Genomic DNA, 22,124 nt, shown 5'->3' with positions numbered 1-22,124 from the left:
GATTCCGGCTCGTCTGACTATTCGCTTTGGCTCCTGACTTGGCTCGTCTGACTACCAGCTCTGGTTTTGACTCCTGGCTTGTTATTTGACTTGTGGACTTTTTATTATTTTTTGTTATTAATAAAGGTGTGATTATTTTTGCACTTCTCGTTTCAGTCTGATTCCTGGCACCCTGACAACCCACCTGATATCCATTCTCTAGAAACTGTTCCTATCCTAGTCCCAGAAAAACAAAAAAACAAAGCAAAACAAAACCAACTATCTACCAACATACAGTAAGGCCTGGGGAAAAGACCTAAACATGGAAGTAACCTTAAAAGATTGGAACTTTATATTTTCTGCTACTAAAACAGCTTTGATTTCAACCCAAGTCCAAGAAACCAATTGCAAGTTTCTGATGAGATGGTACCTCACTCCATCCAGACTAAAAACTATTTATCCCTCAACCACGGGCAAATGCTGGAGGGGCTTTTAATCCCCTGGCACTGGAAAACCACCACAATCCCCTCCTTGAAGGATTGGACAGACCAAGTAGACCTACTTCAACTAGAAAGATACCATTACATTAGAAATGGCACGGTTGAGATGATGCTGAAAGTGTGGAACAGGGGGAAGCATATTTAACAAACCCATATTACTTTACCTACACAACGCATATCAATATTGGAGACACAAAGGGTAGGTCTTCCCTTCTCCACACCATGTGGAATGCGCTTAAACAAGATTCTATCCTTTATCCTCACTCCATTTTTTTGCTCCTTCACACGTGACTATCTTTCTACCGCAACCCCATACATCCCTCCTCGATTTGCAGCAACACCACCAGTATTTTATAACACGCTATTTGGACAGAGAACATGATTAATTAGATAAAGTTATCATTGTTTTGTCAATTTCAAGATACTACAATAAGCATATATTAGGTTACATAAAAATATTAAACTTAAAATAAATGTACTGGGGGGGGGGGGCGGTCCTGATAGCTGAAGCTGCTGGCCGTGTTTTCTCTGAGCTCCTGGCTCCAAAACTAAATAGAAGGACTTAATCTTTAATTACTAGCTTTATATAGGATCTAAACTTTAGAAAATACTGTTGAACATTGCTAGAGTCCAGATTGTTGCCTTGGAGCCGCACATCTAGCCTATGTTATTCGGCACAGCTACATAGTGAATGATCACATGGCATTAACACCTATTCCTGTAGACAAACGACTCTACAGGTCATTTTGATGTGGCTCATAATCTATGGAGCTTAGGCTACTGCATATTAACCCCCACCCCGGGTAACCGGGTTACTGAGCAGCTGGATAACGCTGCTATCCATCAAGATATTCTCAGGCGTCATAGAACCACCTAAGTCGCAACAATGGCGCTGAACCTAAAAGAAACAGAAGCTGTGATTCTTAGCTTACTGGAGGACCATTTTAAGCGGCTCCATCTACTGATCGATCGCTGTTTTAATACAGATGGGCCTTGTACTGCTTACAGTGGAGAGGCCCTGCCGAGTGCTATTTTAAGACCAGCTAACATTACCCCACAACCGTTGAAGAGGAACAGCCTATAATTCTGCCCCCTGGCCTAGGGGTTGCGCATAGTATCCGGGAGAAGACCCACTTTAGAGAGGCCATGGCACTGCCGGTGCCGGACTTTCATACCCCGCATCTAGCCGCAACAATATTGGATCTGAAGCGTGGGGTCCTGGTTCTAGGTTGATCCCTAAACAATGCGGCAGCTACTAGAGAGAAATGAAAGAAAACCCTGCTTCTCTTCTTCCTACTGCGTCCCTCCTTCACATCTAAACTCATGAAGGCAAGACGCTTTAAACCACGGAGATCGACTGGTATCCTGAGACGCGTTAACTCTAACATCCCGTATGTGAAGGTGGGGAATAGGATAGATCCCTTGTGTGGACCTGTGTTTTTCTAACATTTGTTAGCCTGCACAGTACAAAAACTGCTGTAATTACATAAGACTGTCTCTATTCTTATGAACAGCACATTTCTAGATATGATATAGAATATTATGGAGTCAATGTTTAACTTGTTAGCATCCCTGCTATTTACTCTAACCTATCATGCTTTCTCTCCCCTCAGGAGTAGGGTTAATGTTTGAGACAATGAGTATACTTGAACAACAATGCAGCTGAACGATAGTCTCCATATGAAGATTTTAGGTCTGATAATAGGAGTTATTCAGCATGCTTTTTACCCTTTGACATTGTTTTGTATCCAGTCTCTTATTATTGGTTTGTGTTAATATGCTGCTATATGTTAGTTGTAATCTTGCTGACCTCATATATTATATCTTCAGGGGGATTTAAACTCACCAATGGTAGTTTCTAGCAACTTGACCATCACTAGTTATCCTTATCAATTTGTATCGGATTCTGCCCCAATATACATACATACAGTACATACATACATACATCGGATAAACAACTGTGACCTTAGTCACTAGAGGGCGCTGAAACTATTAGTAAATATGAAGGGAATAGACAACCTCCCAATGAGGGAGACAAGCTGCACCTCTTAATACCAAAAATTGGAATAAGAACTAAAATATAAGTATGATAAACACACAAGAGGGCGCTATAACAACTGAGTGGTACAAAAGATTATCAGTGATAAAAACAATAACAAACAATATATATGAGAAACTGTGAATAGATCATGGACTCTCACCATAAAGACGATATAACTATTGATATTCAGTCCCAAACATGTGTACAATGTTCATATGTCCAATGTCCCAATGATGTGAGCAGAACCAGTTGCTGCCGATAATCCTGCACTCTCCTCCTGTAAATGCCCTCTTCTCTCCTAAATGACCGGAGGCAGATCTATAGGGGTGGCGGGGAAACAGAGGCGACAAATGTGTGTATCCAGTGTGATAATGGACCCCCCTGCACAAGTATGCTATACCCAGGGTACTCACACTTTGACTTAGCACACCAATGTGCTGGTAGGCGCAGACTGGCTATCAGAGCAAGCCAGCTAGCTCTCTCCGGTGCACTCTCTCGCTGTGATAATCGTCAAAGTCTGATCCGCTGTGTCTCCTTAGTGCTGGTCTCCAACGCCAACAGGAACTGGTAACGGACTAACTCCCAAGGATTGGTAATGAGGATATACTTGTCATAGAATCACATGCGATGGTATAAAATAGACTTTAATCAATATTAAAAACAACCATACAGATTCCACAAGTGAATATCAGGTATGTATTCTTTGCTACGCGTTTCTCGGCTACTTATGGGCCGTTTCTTCAGGCCTGAAGAAACGGCCCATAAGTAGCCGAGAAACGCGTAGCAAAGAATACATACCTGATATTCACTTGTGGAATCTGTATGGTTGTTTTTAATATTGATTAAAGTCTATTTTATACCATCGCATGTGATTCTATGACAAGTATATCCTCATTACCAATCCTTGGGAGTTAGTCCGTTACCAGTTCCTGTTGGCGTTGGAGACCAGCACTAAGGAGACACAGCGGATCAGACTTTGACGATTATCACAGCGAGAGAGTGCACCGGAGAGAGCTAGCTGGCTTGCTCTGATAGCCAGTCTGCGCCTACCAGCACATTGGTGTGCTAAGTCAAAGTGTGAGTACCCTGGGTATAGCATACTTGTGCAGGGGGGTCCATTATCACACTGGATACACACATTTGTCGCCTCTGTTTCCCCGCCACCCCTATAGATCTGCCTCCGGTCATTTAGGAGAGAAGAGGGCATTTACAGGAGGAGAGTGCAGGATTATCGGCAGCAACTGGTTCTGCTCACATCATTGGGACATTGGACATATGAACATTGTACACATGTTTGGGACTGAATATCAATAGTTATATCGTCTTTATGGTGAGAGTCCATGATCTATTCACAGTTTCTCATATATATTGTTTGTTATTGTTTTTATCACTGATAATCTTTTGTACCACTCAGTTGTTATAGCGCCCTCTTGTGTGTTTATCATACTTATATTTTACATACATACATCTATGTGCTCTATGACTTTAGTTAGAACAGTTGTGACCTTCCATTACTATAAGTGTTATAGTCATTTTGTTATTATGTAGGACTCTCTGAAGTAAGCAGAGTGATTAGTTATTACAGTTTGGCCTTCTCTCCTTGTGTCCTATATGAAAGGGGGGACAGGGTAGATCCTGTAAACGAGCCAGTGTTAACCTAATAATCAGCAGGTTGCTCAGGCCCAATATCGCTGTAAGTTTCACTCCATCTGACCAGAATACTTTTTAGATCTGTTGTAGAATGTTTGGAAGTCATTGTTAACCCTTCACAGTTTTAAATGATATTCTGTAATAAGTACATGGTATAGACCTCAAGCAGTATACCTTTTATGAAGGAGGTTAGATGGCAGTAGTTCTCCCTAGTTATTACATTAGCCTTAAAGACAAGTTCCATAGTCCCTACGCTGACCAGAGTTGTTTTTGCTGTGCTTCTTGCAGCCGAGGGGCATAGCAACTTTAATATTGGCAGGGACTCGTAAAAAATAAACCTCTTATCAGTTAAACTAATACATATATATGCTGAAGTCAAGGATTGAAGCTACTAGAATAGATAACTCTTTTAAACACCTCACACCATATAAGCATATAAACTAGTTATATCTCAGGTATCTCAGTAGATCTTTAGGCTCAATATCAGAATGGTCTGCTCTATACATCTGCTCCCTACCCTTACTGGCTGGAGGGATGCATCTGTCCCCTAAACTCTCTAACTTGGAGTTAGTTAATACTATATCTTATAGTTTATTTGTTCTTTAATACGTTCAACGAAGCAGTCGGTAAGGAGCATCCATTTTGTTGATATAACAATTTGCATAAGGTGGTTCTCTCTTAAGTATTACTAACGCATTGTTTCATTCTTCACTCTAAGATATATACCTATATTTTGATACCCCCTTAAAGTTATATAATTCAAGACTTAAGAGGTCTATTAAAAGACCTGCATCAAACTAGGGGGTTCATTGAAATTACAATTATTATTTTAATATTATCCTTTGAAACATAAGTGATATTGAATTATATGCTATTATTATCCAAAAAAAGAGGTTCGTTAGCAGAGACCTAAGAGTGGTCTCCTCAGTCTCAAATGACCACCTGTAGCATGAATATTTCCAGTTATTTCTGGAGGTCCAAAAGTGGCCTCTTGCTTCATTCAGGAGGTCTCTAGATGGCATATCTTACCTATACTACTCACATGATAGTTGTATTATCCTATTTGTATTTCTTATAATCTCATCTTGTTGTTTTTATTCGTTGTTTACTTGACATTGCTTCATGTGATATGTGTTTCATTTTTTACATTGTTGTATGTCTTTGAAGAAAACTCAATTTAAAAAAAAAAATGTTAGCCAAGAGAATATTTCTCCTGTGGAAAAAAAATAGAGATAAAACTAATATAAATCCACCTTGTGTTTGCATTCTCTTAAATGAATTTAGACTAAACTAAAGAGTACTGTACTGCATAAAGTATACATCTTATAAATGTATTAAGTGCCTCAATTATTTATGAAATGTTTCATTATAATTGAGGCTATTACACCTGCTAAAATCGAAAAAAAAAAAAAAACTAAAAATAATGCTGATAAAAACTAATATATACACAATACAAATACAAAATGGTAAATTAATCCACTATGTTTTTGATACTGTACCCCTAGGGCAGTGGTTTTCAAACCTGTCCTCAAACCTCCCTAACAGGCCAGATTTTTAGGATTATCTTGGGTAAGATCAGGTAAAATAACCATGTTTACTAATCAGCAGATTATTTCACCTGTGCTCTAGTTCAGATATCATCAAAATCTGGACTGTTAGGGAGGCCTGGGGATGGGTTTGAAAACCAGTGCTATGGGGTTTTTCTTATCTGCTTACATTGGTTTACTTCTAAAACAGACAAGCAAGCTCTACAGACCTTCCTGAATTTCTCCATCTGCTTGTAGGTGTCAGGGTCTAACTCCTGGGACACATCCTTCATCCACAGAAGTGCCCCTCGATACTCTGTTCGTGCCTTTTCCATTTGATTGACAGTTATCAATGTGTCAGAGACAGCTCGTCGGCTGAAGGTTGCCATCTCCTGCTCCAAACGCACTAACGGTGTGCATAGTGCGAACCTGAGAGAGAGGATAAAACATTGCCATATGGTAAGCCCATAAAGTAAATCAAGATCTATTAATTAGTTTGAATGTGCACTAGCTGAAATTAGTTTGAATCCACTGCAGCAATTAAATTAGGTAGGGATATTTTAAAGGTGTGACAATATGCTAATCATTTGTACCTTAGACCAGCGGAAAAGCAAAGTGCATTGCCAGTGGCACTTAACATTTTCCCGGCTTCTGTGTTGTCTTGCTCAGACTGTATTTTCAAGAGTAGGCCAAGATCATTTTCTTCTTCAGACAGAGCTGTGGGAAACATCACAATTGGAATACATATTGCTTTAAAGGGACAGCAAAATCAAAATGATTCAGACAGAACTTGCAATATTAAAACAACTTTCCAATTTACTTTTTATACGATTTTCTTGTTTTCTTAGAACCTACGTAGGCTCATTAGCATTAATACACTACAGGGAGCTAGCTGATGTTAAGTGCTGGTTAGGTTGCATGTTCTAAAAAAAAAAAAAAAAAAAAAAAAAAAAAAATTTAAAAAAAATTGGGCTTTGTTGATAAAACTTTTCAACCACAGCATAATTTATGTCCCAGCAGCAGAAAATAAAGAAAAATATTTATTTAAATCTACAGTCTATTTTCTAGTTGAGATAAATAGTAATACATTTTTACATTAAGAATTGTTATAACTATTTATTTAAAATAAAAAAGTTCCAATATACAATGGCATATTAACACTGCTAGAGACCCTGTCAATTCAAAATTTTCCAGCCACCAAATAATTAGGAAGGCCCTGTCAACTCGTTCGAATTGCATGCACCTGTGATGTACTTCATTCTCATTACTGGACTGCCTACAGATACAAATCTATGCACCTGCTCAGAGTCAGGTAGTGCTGATGTTTAATGTAATGGATTTGACACTTAAAATAAGACAGCAGTGTAAAAATGAAAGACAATTTGTATGTTTATGACTCACTATTAAAAAGGAATAGTCTGCCAAGTTGTTTTTGCCTCACATATAGACTGGACTGAGTAATTTTGCTGCTCATGAGATACATGTAAATGTTTATAAGAAAATACAGGTTTTTAGAAGTCTAAACAATACCACATAAAAAAATGTTTTATCTGTACACAAAGTTTTACGTAAAATGTATCATTTTAAAAATTATATACTGGTTATGTAGGGGGGATAAAGTATGTCTTTTAACATAACTTACCATTAAGTGATTGCTGGTATTTTTCTATCATTTTGAGAAGTTCAGATCCTGTCATCTGAATAGACTGAAATATCTGTTCAAAAATACATATATTGAGATTTTCAGTTTAATGAATATTAGATGAAGCGAAAAACAATTAACTGGTTTAATAGTTTTGGCAGAAATTAGCATGACATTATATATATATATAAAAATAAATAAAATAATAATAATAATAATAATAATAATAATAATAATATTTACTATTGACTAGATTTCCATCATAGGTAAAGGCTAGTAATATAAATGTGATAATACAATATTACAATATAAAAAAAGAGATGAACCATAAAATGAAAGTTCATATGTAAGGATATATTCATTCTCTCTGGGTTTTCCAGCCCTTTGTGTTCCTCCGTGTGCTCTCAAAGAAAAGGAAACAAAATACGCAACTCTGTAACCACTTAAAGGAGAACTGATACACTTGTTAGCGAGTGATTACTCACATTTGTTGGAGCTTTAAACCAAGCTCAGGGAAATGCGCACTCCCACGCAGATATGATAAAATCAAATATTTATTAAAATGTATAAAAAGCGTCACAAATGCACCATAGACACCTCTGACATAGGGTAAATGAGCAATATATATATATATATATATATATATATATATATATATATATATATATATATATATATATATATATATATATATATATATATATATAGTATTACTCAAAAGAGCAGTTCCAAGTCCTGGATGGTGATGGATGGAGAAGCAGAAACTTAACCGCTAAATCCTCCACCTTACAATAGCAGTAGGGAACGCTCCTCCCCCAGGTGTTCAAGCAAATGTAGAGACGAACTGGAGAGTCTATTGTTACAGTTCCGACGTACATTTTGCTGGATCAGCTTTTTCAAGGAATGAAGTGCGCATGTCCGTGTTCCCTTTTAAACCTCTAGTAGATGGCAAACCGGAAATCAGAAGTTGCATCCTCCATTTTGGAAATGGGTATTGTATTTCAAAGTACATGTATATTGTCTTGTTCTGCCACAAGTTTGACCTCTTTCTTGCTATGGGTCAAGTAAGATAACTGTGCTTGTTGACATCATAAATGCATAGCGGTTAAGGTAAAATATAGTTACTTAGTTGTTTTACGAATATATATATATATATATATATATATATATATATATATATATATATATATATATATATATATATACACACATACACATACATACACACACACATCTACATACATACATAGACACACATACACATATACACACATATGCTCATGTTACCTTCTCAACACATCCCAATGTATTTGGCATAAGTAAATATAACACTTCCCAAGATCTTATTGTCACCTTTTCAACACCTCTTAATGTATTTGTCACGCATGGATATAATGATTTCCTAAGATCTTATTTTTAACATTATATATGTATAATTCTTCAGATGGACTATAATTGCCATAATGTATACAACATTTAAACATATGCTAATATTTCATTTTCTACACATTTTACTAACTCTATCCCAATCAGATACAATATTTTTTTTAAAAATTAACCGAGATGTTATAATAAATGGTCAGTCCCTGTCCTCAGGGCTGCCTCAAAGTTTTCTAACTCCCATATCTAATATTTTCTTTCAGAACAGCTAGTATGCCTTATTAACCAGAGGCATATAGATACCTGTATCTAAAAAATAAGAATGTGTGTTAGTGCCACTACTTGTACACACTGTTTCATCGGTATCACAATATTTTTGTGTCTTATATTCAGTGTTTCCAAGTATTTTTATAACATAGGGATGACAATGTGTCTTAAATTTTATCATCCCTCTTACTGGACCGTATTCTCTAAACCTTCCTCTTCGGTACCTTTATGTGTTTGTATATAGTTGCAAACAGGCGTCTGTTTTATCATATATATTGCTGTTGCCAGAAAATGTCTTTCCCAGAAAGTGATGTATTTCAAAATCTTTGTTCAGTCCGTTGGGTATGAAGCTGTCCATAATATGTATCCACTTCATCTCCAAACAGCCTAGACAATTTTGAATATCTCCTCCCTTCCAGCCTTGTTCCACTCTCCTAATACCTAGAAATTCTAGATCACTTATATTCCTATTATGTTTTTTATCAAAATGTCCAGACACCGTATGATTTTGGTACCCTTTCTCAATATTATAAATATGCTCATTCAGTCTAGTTTTTAGAAGTCTAGAGGTGCGTCCTATGTAAATCAAATTGCACGAGCAGCATAGCATATAAATGATATATAAATTTTATAAAATAGAGGTTAAAGATATTCTCATATTCATACATTAGATATAACGGTATGTCTCTGTTTCACAACAGACGCACTATTGCATCAGGTGCTGATGATTTTTTTTAATGACACTGAGCCCACTGATGAAACACTAGATAGTTTATTAAGTGAAGTGGAAAAATATATGATTAAGGAAACGAAATTCCATTTAGAAATAGTAACCCTAGAAAAATATCTAAAAGAACAAATTACCCCTAGGGGATTATGCATCCTAAAAAATCCCACATTTGGCCAGGATAATTTGACGTTTATGACCAAATGGAACCATATCTTAGAAGAATGCACTAAGAAATGAATGTATCTTATCATTAGTGAAAGAAAGAAATTGTTAGATGAAGCAAATGAGGAAATTAATATGCTGGAACAGAAAATAATTCCTCATATAGGAAATAAAAATTATGAGGAGCTTTCACAGAAAGTGGCAGGCAATGTAGACTTATTAAAGAAAGAGATAAAGAACACTAAAAGGAATAAGTACTTCAGAGATTATGAGGATTATAAGGAGAGGAAATAAATAAATTATAAAGCCAAAAATAAAAGGGCGAACACTTATAACACTGACAATAACAACAGGGATCTTAGTTACCAGAAAGAAAAAGGGTTTAGGCATACCAATAGAAATAGCAATAGGGGTAACACAATGAATAGACATAATTATACTTCACTGGCACAGAGGGAAAGAGAAAAATATTACACACATAGAAATTAATATGATTCCCGCCAAGGATACAGATATATTGATAAACAGTATGAGATGGGGGGTAATCAGACTACATACAATAGGGGCAATCACTATAGATCTGAACAACAGAGGAGAGATGAGAATGGTTGTCAGCAACCAAAAAACCCTTTCAAGAATCAGAGATTACACTATCAAAAAGAAACTACTACACATAATAGATTAGACGAATTAGCAAGATTTAGTGCAGAGGACGAGGAGGTTTTTTTAGAGACTGGAAAAAGAAGATATACAAGAACAGATTCAGATCTGTTCAACAAAAGAAGGAAAAATATGGACAGAGCAGAGCACTAAAAAATAAACAAACAGGAGCAAAGGCAAATGAAAGTAAAGGCATTTTTAATTTATCTAACATCACATTATCAGGGGCACAAATATCTGTTTTAAATAAAGGGCTAAATTTCACTCCCAGCCACAGAATTAACAAATTTGACACTTTTATAGGGGTACAAAAGTTCATAAGGGATTTGTGCATTAAGAAATATTTCTCTAATAACCCTATAATAAATAATAGCTCCATAGAAGTAAGCAGATATAGACATGTAGAGGTGTGCAATAAATCCTCGTTTAATCCCACACAATGCAAATCAGCACCTATGTAAACATTTTTGGAATTAGTCCATAGAGATATAAAAAATATGAAGATGAACTATAGATCAAACCTGTGTAGTGAGGAACAAACAGCATTAATAGAACTAAAAGGCAATGATAAGATAGTGATAAAGCCCGCAGACAAGGGCGGAGGGACGGTGATAATGGACAAAACCAAATATGATGAGGAATGTCTTAGACAGCTCAATAATATAAATGTATATAAGAAATTAGACTCAAATCCAGTTCTCAAGTACAAAAAGAGACTAGAGGTATATCTGGACAAAGGTCTAAAAGAGGATATCTTAAATAAAAAAAAAAAAAAAAAAAAAGTGTATTTGTATATCAACAATAAATTTCCCAAAACTCCTACATTCTATGTATTGCCGAAAATACATAAAGATCTACATAACCCCCCGGGTAGACCCATTGTGTCGGGGGTTAACTCCCTCACTAGTAATCTCTCGGCATACATAGACCAATTATTGCAAATATAAGTTAAAGAGACTAAATCATATCTGAAGGACACCATCAGTATCCTAAATCACCTAGAAAAGCTTAAGTGGAATAGTGAGTGGTGGCTAGTAACTAGCGATGTCACGTCGCTATATACGATAATCGATAAAGAACTTGGGATTTTATCAGTAAGGAACATACTAAAAAACGATAACTCACTGAATAGTAAACAACTTGAGTTTATTCTGGAAGGTATTGCCATTATTCTTGAAACTAATTATTTTTGGTTCAACCACAATTACTACCTGCAAGTAGGCAGCACGGCGATGGGCACCAGATTTGCGCCCAGTTACGCCAATTTGTATATGGTCAACTGGGAAAATCAATATATCTATAATTCCCAATGGGCGCAATATCTCGTGTCCTATCATCGTTACATAGACAACCTCTTTTTTTATCTGGTCAGGGAGTGAAAGTCAACTATTGGAATTTATGGAACATCTAAAAGCAAATGAATTTAAAGTAGCCCTTACTTGAAATTATAGTAGAACTAAGTTGGAGTTTTTGGACCTTGAGATTTATATAGATAATAGCACACTGAAATCAAAAAAATTATTTAAAAGTATAGATGTTAACAATTACATCAGCCTCAATAGCTGCCATCAAAAACATTGGCTAAATAATGTACCCAAAGGTCAGTTTGTCCGACTGAGGCGTAACTGTAGGGACAAAGAGGTATACCAGACCCAGTCAAAAATTCTAAAAGAGCGTTTTCTGGAGAAAAAGTATTCCAATACATTTTTTGAAGAAAAGATTGAAGAGGTAACAAACATGGATAGGGCAGATTTATTAAAGTATAAAACAAAGAACAAGAACAAAATGGGAGGAATAAACAATAATCTAGCCAATAGGCTGATATTTCAGCACAGCACGCAAAGTAGTGAGATGAGGAGTATTATTCAGAAACATTGGGGCATTCTCTCGAGAGATTCAGGTCTAGTGGAATTTTTGGGGGATGGCCCCAATATAATGTTTAGAAAAGTTCCCAATCTAAAGTTACAACTTTCCCATGGTACTAAAGAAGTATGCAATAATAAATCTATAAAGAACTGGCTTCTCCCGTCCCAAATGGGATTTAGAAGATGCCAGTTCTGCAGTGCATTTAAACTGATGAAGAAAACTCCAAAATTATGTAACAAGTTTCACTCAGCAGATCGTAAGAAAGAGTATGATATTAATCAATTCATAACTTGTAACAGTAAAAATGTCATTTATATGCTACGCTGCTCGTGCAATTTGATTTACATAGGACGCACCTCTAGACTTCTAAAAACTAGACTGAATGAGCATATTTATAATATTGAGAAAGGGTACCAAAATCATACTGTGTCTGCACATTTTGATAAAAAACATAATAGGAATATAAGTGATCTAGAATTTCTAGGTATTAGGAGAGTGGAACAAGGCTGGAAGGGAGGAGATATTCAAAATTGTCTAGGCTGTTTGGAGATGAAGTGAATACATATTATGGACAGCTTCATACCCAAAGGACTGAACAAAGATTTTGAAATCCATCACTTTCTGTGAAAGACATTTTCTGGGAACAGCAATATATATATATATATATATATATATATAATAAAACAGACGCCTGTTTGCAACTATATACACAAGTAAACACATAAACGTACCGAAGAGGGAGGTTTAGAGAATACGGTCCAGTAAGAGGGATGATAAAATTTAAGACACATTGTCATCCCTATGTTATAAAAATACTTGGAAACACTGAATATAAGACACAAAAATATTGTGATACCAATTAAACAGTGTGTACAAGTAGTGGCACTAACACACATTCTTATTTTTTAGATACAGGGATGTATATGCCTCTGGTTAATAAGGCATACTAGCTGTTCTGAAAGAAAATATTAGTAATGGGAGTTAAAAAACTTTGAGGCAGCCTTGAGGACAGGGACTGACCATTTATTATAACATCTCGGTTAATTTTTTAAAAAAATTATTGTATCTGATTGGGATAGAGTTAGTAAATTGTGTAGAAAATGAAATACTAGCATATGTTTAAATGTCGTATACATTATGGCAATTATAGTCCATCTGAACAATTATACATATATAATGTTAAAAATAAGATCTTGGGAAATCATTATATCCATGCGTGACAAATACATTAAGAGGTGTTGAAAAGGTGACAATAAGATCTTGGGAAGTGTTATATTTACTTATGTCAAATACACTGGGATGTGTTGAGAAGGTAACATGAGCATATGCATATGTATGTATATATATATATATATATATATATATATATATATATATATAGTTATAGTGTAAAACAACTAAGTAACTATATTTTACCTTAACCGCTATGCAAATATGATGTCAACAAGCACAGTTATCTTACTTGACCCATAGCAAGAAAGAGGTCAAACTTGCGGCAAAACAAGACAGTATACATGTACTTTGAAATACAATGCCCATTTGTACTTTGAAATACAATGACCATTTCCGAAATGGAGGCTACAACTTCTAATTTCTGGTTTGTCATCTACTAGAGGTTTAAAAGGGAACACGGACATGCGCACTTCATTCCTTGAAAAAGCTGATCCAGCGAAACGTACGTCGGAACTGTAACAATAGACTCTCCAGTGCGTCTCTACATTTGCTTGAACACCTAGTGGAGGAGCATTCCCTACTGGTATTGTAAGGTGGAGGATTTAGCAGTTAAGTTTCTGCTTCTCCATCCATCACCATCCAGGACTTGGAACTGCTCTTTTGAGTAATACCATATATATTATTGCTCATTTACCTTATGTCAGAGGTGTCTATGGTGCATTTGTAATGCTTTTTATATATTTGATTTTATCATATCTGCGTGAGAGTAACTGTTTTCCCACCAGTATAAAATGGGAGTGCGCATTTCCCTGAGCTTGGTTTAAAGCTCCAACAAATGTGAGTAATCACTCGCTAACAAGTGTATCAGTTCTCCTTTAAAGTGGTTACAGAGTTACACTATGTTGCATATTTTGTTTCCTTTTCTTTGAGAGCACACGGAGGAACACAAAGGTCTGCAAACCCCAGAGAGAACAAATATATCCTTACATATGAACTTTCATTTTATGGTTCATCTCTTTTTTATATTGTAATATTGTATTATCACATTTATACGTTTTGTGATATTTTGGTATATTTATTGTATAAAGGCTAGTAATATATTGGCATTCAGTAAGACAAAGAAGCAGCTTTATTAAAAATAGCCAATGGGCTATCACCAATAGTCAGTAGAATTAAGGCAACTGCAGGCATGAAAAAATATTCTGCATTATCCATACCTGGTACACAATTCTGTTTAATTTACTTTTTAGTAAAGGATATACCAATTAAAAGCTACTGTTTCTTAAGATAATACAGATCACCCAAATATTGCTTCCGTTTTGAGAAATGTTGTAAATAAAATGTAAAGTATTTAGGAAAATCCTGTGATTTCATTGTTTAAAGTATATTCACATATACATTATAGCAGGAAAATATCCCTACATTGGATGAACCACGATATATATATATTTTCCTCAGCATGCCTTTATTTAAAGGGACACTGAACCCAAATGTTTTCTTTCGTGATTCAGATAGAGCATGACATTTTAAGCAACTTTCTAATTTACTCCTATTATCAAATTTTCTTCATTCTCTTGGCATCTTTATTTGAAATGCAAGAATGTAAGTTTAGATGCCGGCCCATTTTTGGTGAACAACCTGGGTTGTCCTTGCTGATTGGTGGATACATTCATCCACCAATAAAAAAGTGCTGTCCAGAGTTCTGAATTAAAAAAAAAAAAGCTTAGATGCCTTTTTCAAATAAAGATAGCAAGAGAACAAAGAAATATTGATAATAGGAGTAAATTAGAAAGTTGCTTAAAATCTGAATCACAAAAGAAAAAAAAAATTGGTCCAGTGTCCCTTTAAGGTATCTTACCTCCAGCTTAGCATCAAGCTCTGCGTCTGATGCAACCACATGCTCATCCTCTTTTTGCCGAGTAACTTTAATTAGGACTTGTTTTGTTTTCCAGAATTTCTTCTGCATTCGGCTAACCATAGATTGCGCCTCTTTCGCCCATTGCTGATCGCTGTTATCCATTGAATAGCTAAAGAGAAATCGGAGATATTATTTAAAGATGATGAGTATCAATGAAGGCTGACAACCTCACACTGCACTGAAAACTGCTGGTAATTCTACATGCTTTCATTTCAAATGGAAAGGGTAATAAATAAATGACTACCTAGTGTGAATAAAAGAAGTGGAAACGTAGAGGTGCGTTTTTAAAATTAAAAACAAAAAGGTTTATATGCATAGACCTGTTCCTATTCTTACTTAATGTAGCAGCATGTGAGGTTGGAGCAAGGAATGGGTACACATTTGGGAGAATAAATTAATTTTATGCCAATAGTTTGGATTAATAGGGAATTATTTCAAAGTGTTATGCAATGAGCTCAGGAGCATTGCTGCAGGCAAATCACAGAGGAGAGACAAGAAGATAGCAAAGGAAACATACAGTAACCATCCCTTTATGAACCATAGAGAGTGGTTGATCACAACGCTTTAGAAAAGTTTATCTATTGATTTTTTTTTTTATTTTTTTTTACTAAATTCACCAAAAACAAAATCTGCTGTTGAATTTCACCACTTTGTGAAAAAAAAAAATCTCCTGGTTTATTTCTTTAATTTCTTAACATTGTATGTCACTGTGCCTGGCGCATGCATTTAATTTCCCTGTCTAAATAAGCATTGTGCAGCTCTGGTAGTCTATCATCAGCTGGATGGCCTTTGGCTCTGGCATTCACAAATCTTCCAGGAGTTGATTAAGACGTGCATGTCTGCTGCCAAGATGTACTCTGCTTCTGAGGAATACTTGTCCTATGATTCTTGTTTGTGAATAGACCGGCTGATTGGTCTAGTCCGCATCTGTAGCCTGGAATCTCTTAAAGGGATATAAAACTCGTTTTCTTTTTTTCTTTCATGATTCAGATAAAGCATGCAATTTTACATTTAGCCACGAATCAGCAAGCGCTACCCAGATGCTGAACTAAAAATGGGCCGGCTTGAAAGCTTACATTCCTGCTTTTCAAATAAAGATACCAAGAGAACAAAGAAAAATATGAAGACTAGTCCTATTTTCTGTTGAGTCAGTGGAATGCACATGTCCCATTTTTTGTCAAAGGTTTTTACTGGGATACTCCTTCCTCAAATATTTTTTTTTTACAGAATTAAATTATATTAGTTTGTATTTAAAAGTGCTAGATTGTTATATAGGCAGTGGCACTCAATTGCCCCATGTATATCCTTCTGTATCGTGCATACAAAACCTTTGCCTATTTTCAATCCTTAAGCTCCATTATCTATTTCTCCATTCAAGAATGATGCGGTCTAGGAACTGTGATGGTTAGTAATGTTTTGCTGTAATTGACTAAAAGGTACTAAGGTTTGTAAATCCCTTTGCCATTAGCTTTGTAATGCAACACACTTGTCTGCAAAGGCAGTATTTTTTTTAAATACCCACAATCTCCCAAAGACACACACAGCTGGTATGGGATAGCGCTACAATAGCTGAGAGTTAATTGAACAAATTTATAAATGTTATTAGGTACCAATTTTGATATAAAAAAATCTGTGATAGCTGCAATTAATAATAAAAATCCAAATTGATAAAAAATATTTCTCTTATGAACCTCACTCTTATATAATACTTCTCTTCTGAACCTCACTTAGGCATACAGAGACTTACTTTAATGCCTATAGGCTAATATAAATGAACTAATTCCATAAGATATATGAATAGTACCTAATATAAGTGTGTAAGTAAATGAATTAATGTATCAAGTGAATTTAATGTATCAAATGAATCAAGTATGTAGATAATAAATAAAATTGAATAAATCTATTAATAAACAGTTTAAAATAATTTAAAATAAGATGCCGGCATCAGTGAAAAACTAGCATATGGCTAGGCACGTAACAAATATTTTAACAATTTGAAGTTACAATAATTTTTTAACAATCTGAAGTTACAATAAAATCAAATGTGTGAAGAGTTACAATAAAGTCAAATGTATAAAGAGTTTCCGAAGTATTCAGCAACCCCTATGTAAGAACATGTGTTGCTATAGTACTTCATTTTTAGCAGCTCTTTGATAAATATCTAAACTCACAATATTGTTTAGCAAGTGCTCAGTTCAAAAATGTCTTTTCTGGCACCTTGTCCACGGGGACATGCGACCAAGTTCCGATTCTTCCGATTCTGATAGGAACACTAATACGGATACCTTTAGTCTAGTCACTTAGTTCGTTGGTGTATTTCCTTGCTTGGATCAGTGCCTTGTTTCTTGTTCCTCAACGCGTGTAGCAGACCGTTGAAACAATGTATACTTCCTAGTATGGAATAAGTTCCGGTTGAAAGTTCAGAACAGATCTGTTGACAAATATTTGAACTGATTGATTAGCCCCTATATTAAAAGGTTTTATCAGTGGGTAGGTATGTGAAAGTAGGTCCTGGGGCAGGGATTACACATATAGAGACTACTCGAATTGGAATGTAGCTCGATGTACCTGCCCTATCTACTCACTGTCCTCACCAATGAATTAGTATCCAAATGTCTCAGAGTAAGCAAATCTACGCGTTTCAGCCGCCAGGGGCCTTTATCAAGATATATCAAAATTGGTACCTATAACATTTATAAATTTGTTCAATTAACTCTCAGCTATTGTAGTGCTATCCCACACCCCCTCTTTTTCTGGTATTCATTTTTGAGTGTACTTTGAGGTTAGCACACTCAGCTTGGGATGAGCATTTGAGAGATTGAGTGTTGTATCTAAGATCACACACTTGAGAACACACACACAGCTGGTACTCATGGTGAGAATCTTGGAGTTGATACTGGAAATCAGTCTGCTTGTTTCAGCTGCACCTGACTGCCCAGTCCCGTGTTCATGTGCCTCTGTTTTCTTGTGTATAATCCATGCATGGAATGAAGGTCTCTCTGGTTAAATCCTTAGCTTGTGGATCATGTGTGTAGGCTGGATTCCTTCTGACTGGTCATAGCACAAGCAACATTTTTTTTTTTTTTTAGAGAAGTGTGCCCAAGCCAGAGTCATGTGAACTTACTTCCTCACCTCTGAAATGAACACCACTTCTCAATGGTGTTTCTCATTATCTAGATTTTCTAGCCCTTGCATCCTCTCTCAGACATCTGTTCTCTTGTCAACTTGTTACTGTTTCTGAGCTATTACATATGCCATAGTCTTTGGATCCAAATTACACAAAGTGTCTAAGATTAGGAGATATCCCAAATCAAAGTTCAAATACGTTTTTGCTGAACTGCTTCTGTTGGTGGTCTATTTTGCAGGCATATTATTGTCATAACTACATCAGCGAAGTATTTGGATTCTCTCAGCCTGCATCTTCCATTGCCATCATGATTCTGTCTCTGAGCTTTGCCATTCTGTTCTGGACTGTATGGCATTATGTGCAAATGTCCATATTGCATCATATCATATTACATTATTAATGAAAGAGTAAGAACACACCACCAGAGTATGTAAGCAGCGTTTGAGGCTTGGTCAACTGGTCCTCAACACTTGTGATGTAGGATTTTGGCTCATCAGTCCTATAAGAAATAGGTCACAGAATCTAGCTTATTAAACATTAGCATATAGTTATTAGGCCTACAATACACTGGTTGAATTGGGCTGCATATATATTATATTTATGAGTGAATCAGTTGCAGATTTCTTTGTTAAGATGCTTTGGCTCTGCTTAGGGATTAAAAATATTGTCCTCCTACCCCATTTAATCATTTTCTCTTTGATAGTCCCCTTTAAAAAGTTTTATGTTTATCCCTCTGATCAAACCATTCTTCTGTAGGTCAGAAATCACCTTGAGGTCTCTATGTTCAAGGATTTTATGCCACAACTGTCTGCAGTTTGAAAAATGATTAGTTGTGTTGCTCTTTCTCCCCTTGTGTTGAGAAAACAAAAACAACAATTATTTTCAAAGCCATGTACATACAAAAGTCTTTAAACGCATTTATTGTGATACCATTTTTTTTTTGCTTCTGTAGCAAATTAAATAAATCCTTCTCCTTTCCCTTTGTAAATTTGCAGCTATTAGCTATGCACAACATATGTGTAAGAATATTACCTAGTTCTTTGAAGCAAAATAGAATCTGAATTTATAAGCCAGAAATATTTTTTATATGATTTGCATATGCAATACTGGTAGTATGATGCATTATCAATTCATTTTTAGGAAGCTATCTGCTGCCAAAGTGTTGCTTTTTCTTGCCCTTGCCACTGTTTGTCCACTAATTACTTGCAAACTGAATACTTTTCCCACAAAGAAAAACAGCCATTTAGTTGTGCTCTCTCTCATGTGCAACTGATTCCCATTGCCTTGGGGATAGTTACATTTGTTTCCTAGGTTACAAATATCAGTCTTTTGTACAGGGTCTCTGTGTTTCATCCCTACTGTTTTGTTATTCTTCTGGCCTCCCTCTTTAAAACCTGAGGTAATGTACTTTACAAAGCAGACTAAATATCAGGATGATTATCGTCCTCATCAAATCTCTGGTCAATAGAAGAGTAATTGGCTAACTAATATTTGATTCAGACATTTTTCTTTGTCGCCCTCTAAGGCAACTTTAAATTAACAATCTTTAGAATAAAGTTTTAATTAAGAATCTCGCTTCCAAGTAATTCCACAAAGTCTTCCCACAGCTGTTTAAAGATTATTCTATGATATAACTCTCTTATCAGGTATCTTCCACAGTCTTCTATGCATTCATCCTCACAAGTAGACTTGTGCGCTGCGGAAAAATTAGTTTCGGATTGATTCGGATGTTTTTGAATTTAGTTTTTGGATCGATTCGAATTCAGATACATTCGAATGTATTTGGTTCGGATTTGATTTGTAAATTTGTAAGTTCGGTGGGATGTGCTGTGTATTAGACAAGTATTATGTACTGTAATATTAGGTGTAACCCAACATACTGTACAATACTAGTATAATTGTGATTAGTCCATGGCCATCTGAATGTAACGAATAAATCCGAACTAATTCAGATTTATTCGTTAGTTTCGTGCTATGGTAATTTGGAAATTCGAATCGATCCAAAGTCCTGAATTTGACAAATTAGTCTGAATTTCAATTCGGAACAAAACAAAACGCGTATGTCTACTCACAAGTTCATCCTGCATGCGGAACTTCAATAGTGCATAGTTTGTGAGTGTAAACGCAGGCACTGAAGGATCGAATTGTTTCAACACTCCAGAGCATGTGGCCATTTCAGAAAGCCTGGGCTGTTATTATTTTGCTTAATGCAGCAGCATGGATGGTTGAATCAAGATATGCTTACACATGCTAGAAATGAGTCCTTCGTCAATAGCTTGGATTAATTCTTAAAAAGTATTTTTGTTAGATATTTATTAGAAAATGAAAGACTTCTTTGCAAAACCTCTTTAAATAAGCACGGTTTTAAAATAATTGAAACCAGTAATTTTATTAGCATAGTTTGCATTGCTTTGCAGTCGTGGGACACACACCTTGAAAAGTATTGTATTATTTATCTTACCACTGTTGCTGTGCTCAATTAGAGACAGAAATAAATTAGCTCCTTACCATATCAAGCAGATACTATGCAGCAAGTAGCAGGGTCAGAGTTCTTAATACACACAAACTATTCTGGGGGCAGTGGAAAAAAAAAATATTCAAATTTAAATTACAGGAAAATTAGGCAAAAAACAATGAAAACATTTATGTTTTTCTTTTCCCTGCGCATTTTATGTGAAACTAAAATTGGATTTTAACGTCCTTTTATGATAACTATTTTCAAAATATTGGAAGATGCAGAGCCATGTCACAAGGTCAGGAGAACTGCTTGATGCACAGGGACACTCACAGAGGGGAAACAGGAAACACACAACAGCCCTCCCCTTCCTGTACCATAGAGATGAGTGGTGAAAGAGAGGCAATAAAATATAACAACTTACCTCCATCATATATACAGCACTAGCAACACCACCCCTGCTTCCCTACACACTTATAAGCATATTGCTGTAAAATGTCCTAACAAAAGGTGGCCAGGAATCTATAAATATACATATGTCATGCTGCTCATCAGTTTTGTAACAAATGAAAAGCCACATAATTTAACAATTTTGCTGCATTATTTTTAATTGTATTTGAGCAGAATAGAGGTTGGAATACAAGAAGCAATTGCTTCACAGTTTATATGTTCCATGGTCATTTGATGGACAAGTTCAGGAATAATGTTGTTTTCAAAGAATATAAATATGTGAGCAAATGGCCCTTACCTCATCACTGCCTTGCTTCTGTTACAGCCACGCTACTTTTCCAATTAATGGGCTTCAGCTCAGCTCTAGCCTATTTCCTCCTGCCTCTGGTTGCCATGGTTTCAAAGGGAGTACTGTTTCCTATATGACACTGATGCTGCTAATGCAGCAAGATGTTCCTACTGCTATCCTTTTTAACGATCAAACCCTATAGAGGTTAAACAAATTAACAAGAGGAAGAACAATGGCACCCTTTGCATTCTGCCAGCAGATGTTACAGCACAATTTACAATCAATTATTTTAACAGCACAATAAGGACT

At 35.7% G+C, this 22,124-nt stretch overlaps 1 protein-coding gene across 1 annotated transcript in view; it reads right to left on the bottom strand.

Annotated features, from left to right (window-relative positions):
* Positions 1-21,357, bottom strand: part of ICA1L (islet cell autoantigen 1 like) — a 129,351-nt gene extending 107,994 nt beyond the window's left edge. The window contains exons 1-5 of the mRNA XM_053713267.1: positions 21,130-21,357; positions 15,435-15,603; positions 7,339-7,411; positions 6,290-6,413; positions 5,927-6,125 (exon numbers count right to left, since the gene is read on the bottom strand). Of these exons, the coding sequence (XP_053569242.1) occupies positions 5,927-6,125; positions 6,290-6,413; positions 7,339-7,411; positions 15,435-15,596 (558 nt within the window). The 5' untranslated portion in view covers positions 15,597-15,603; positions 21,130-21,357. The remainder of the gene's footprint in view (positions 1-5,926; positions 6,126-6,289; positions 6,414-7,338; positions 7,412-15,434; positions 15,604-21,129) is intronic.
* Positions 21,358-22,124: the final 767 nt, after the last annotated feature.

This window comes from Bombina bombina, chromosome 1 (assembly GCF_027579735.1).
Source record: "Bombina bombina isolate aBomBom1 chromosome 1, aBomBom1.pri, whole genome shotgun sequence".
In the NCBI taxonomy this organism is placed as follows: domain Eukaryota; kingdom Metazoa; phylum Chordata; class Amphibia; order Anura; family Bombinatoridae; genus Bombina; species Bombina bombina.
The sequence above is the reverse complement of the archived record's forward strand: the minus strand, read 5'-3'. Positions and strand labels throughout refer to the sequence as shown.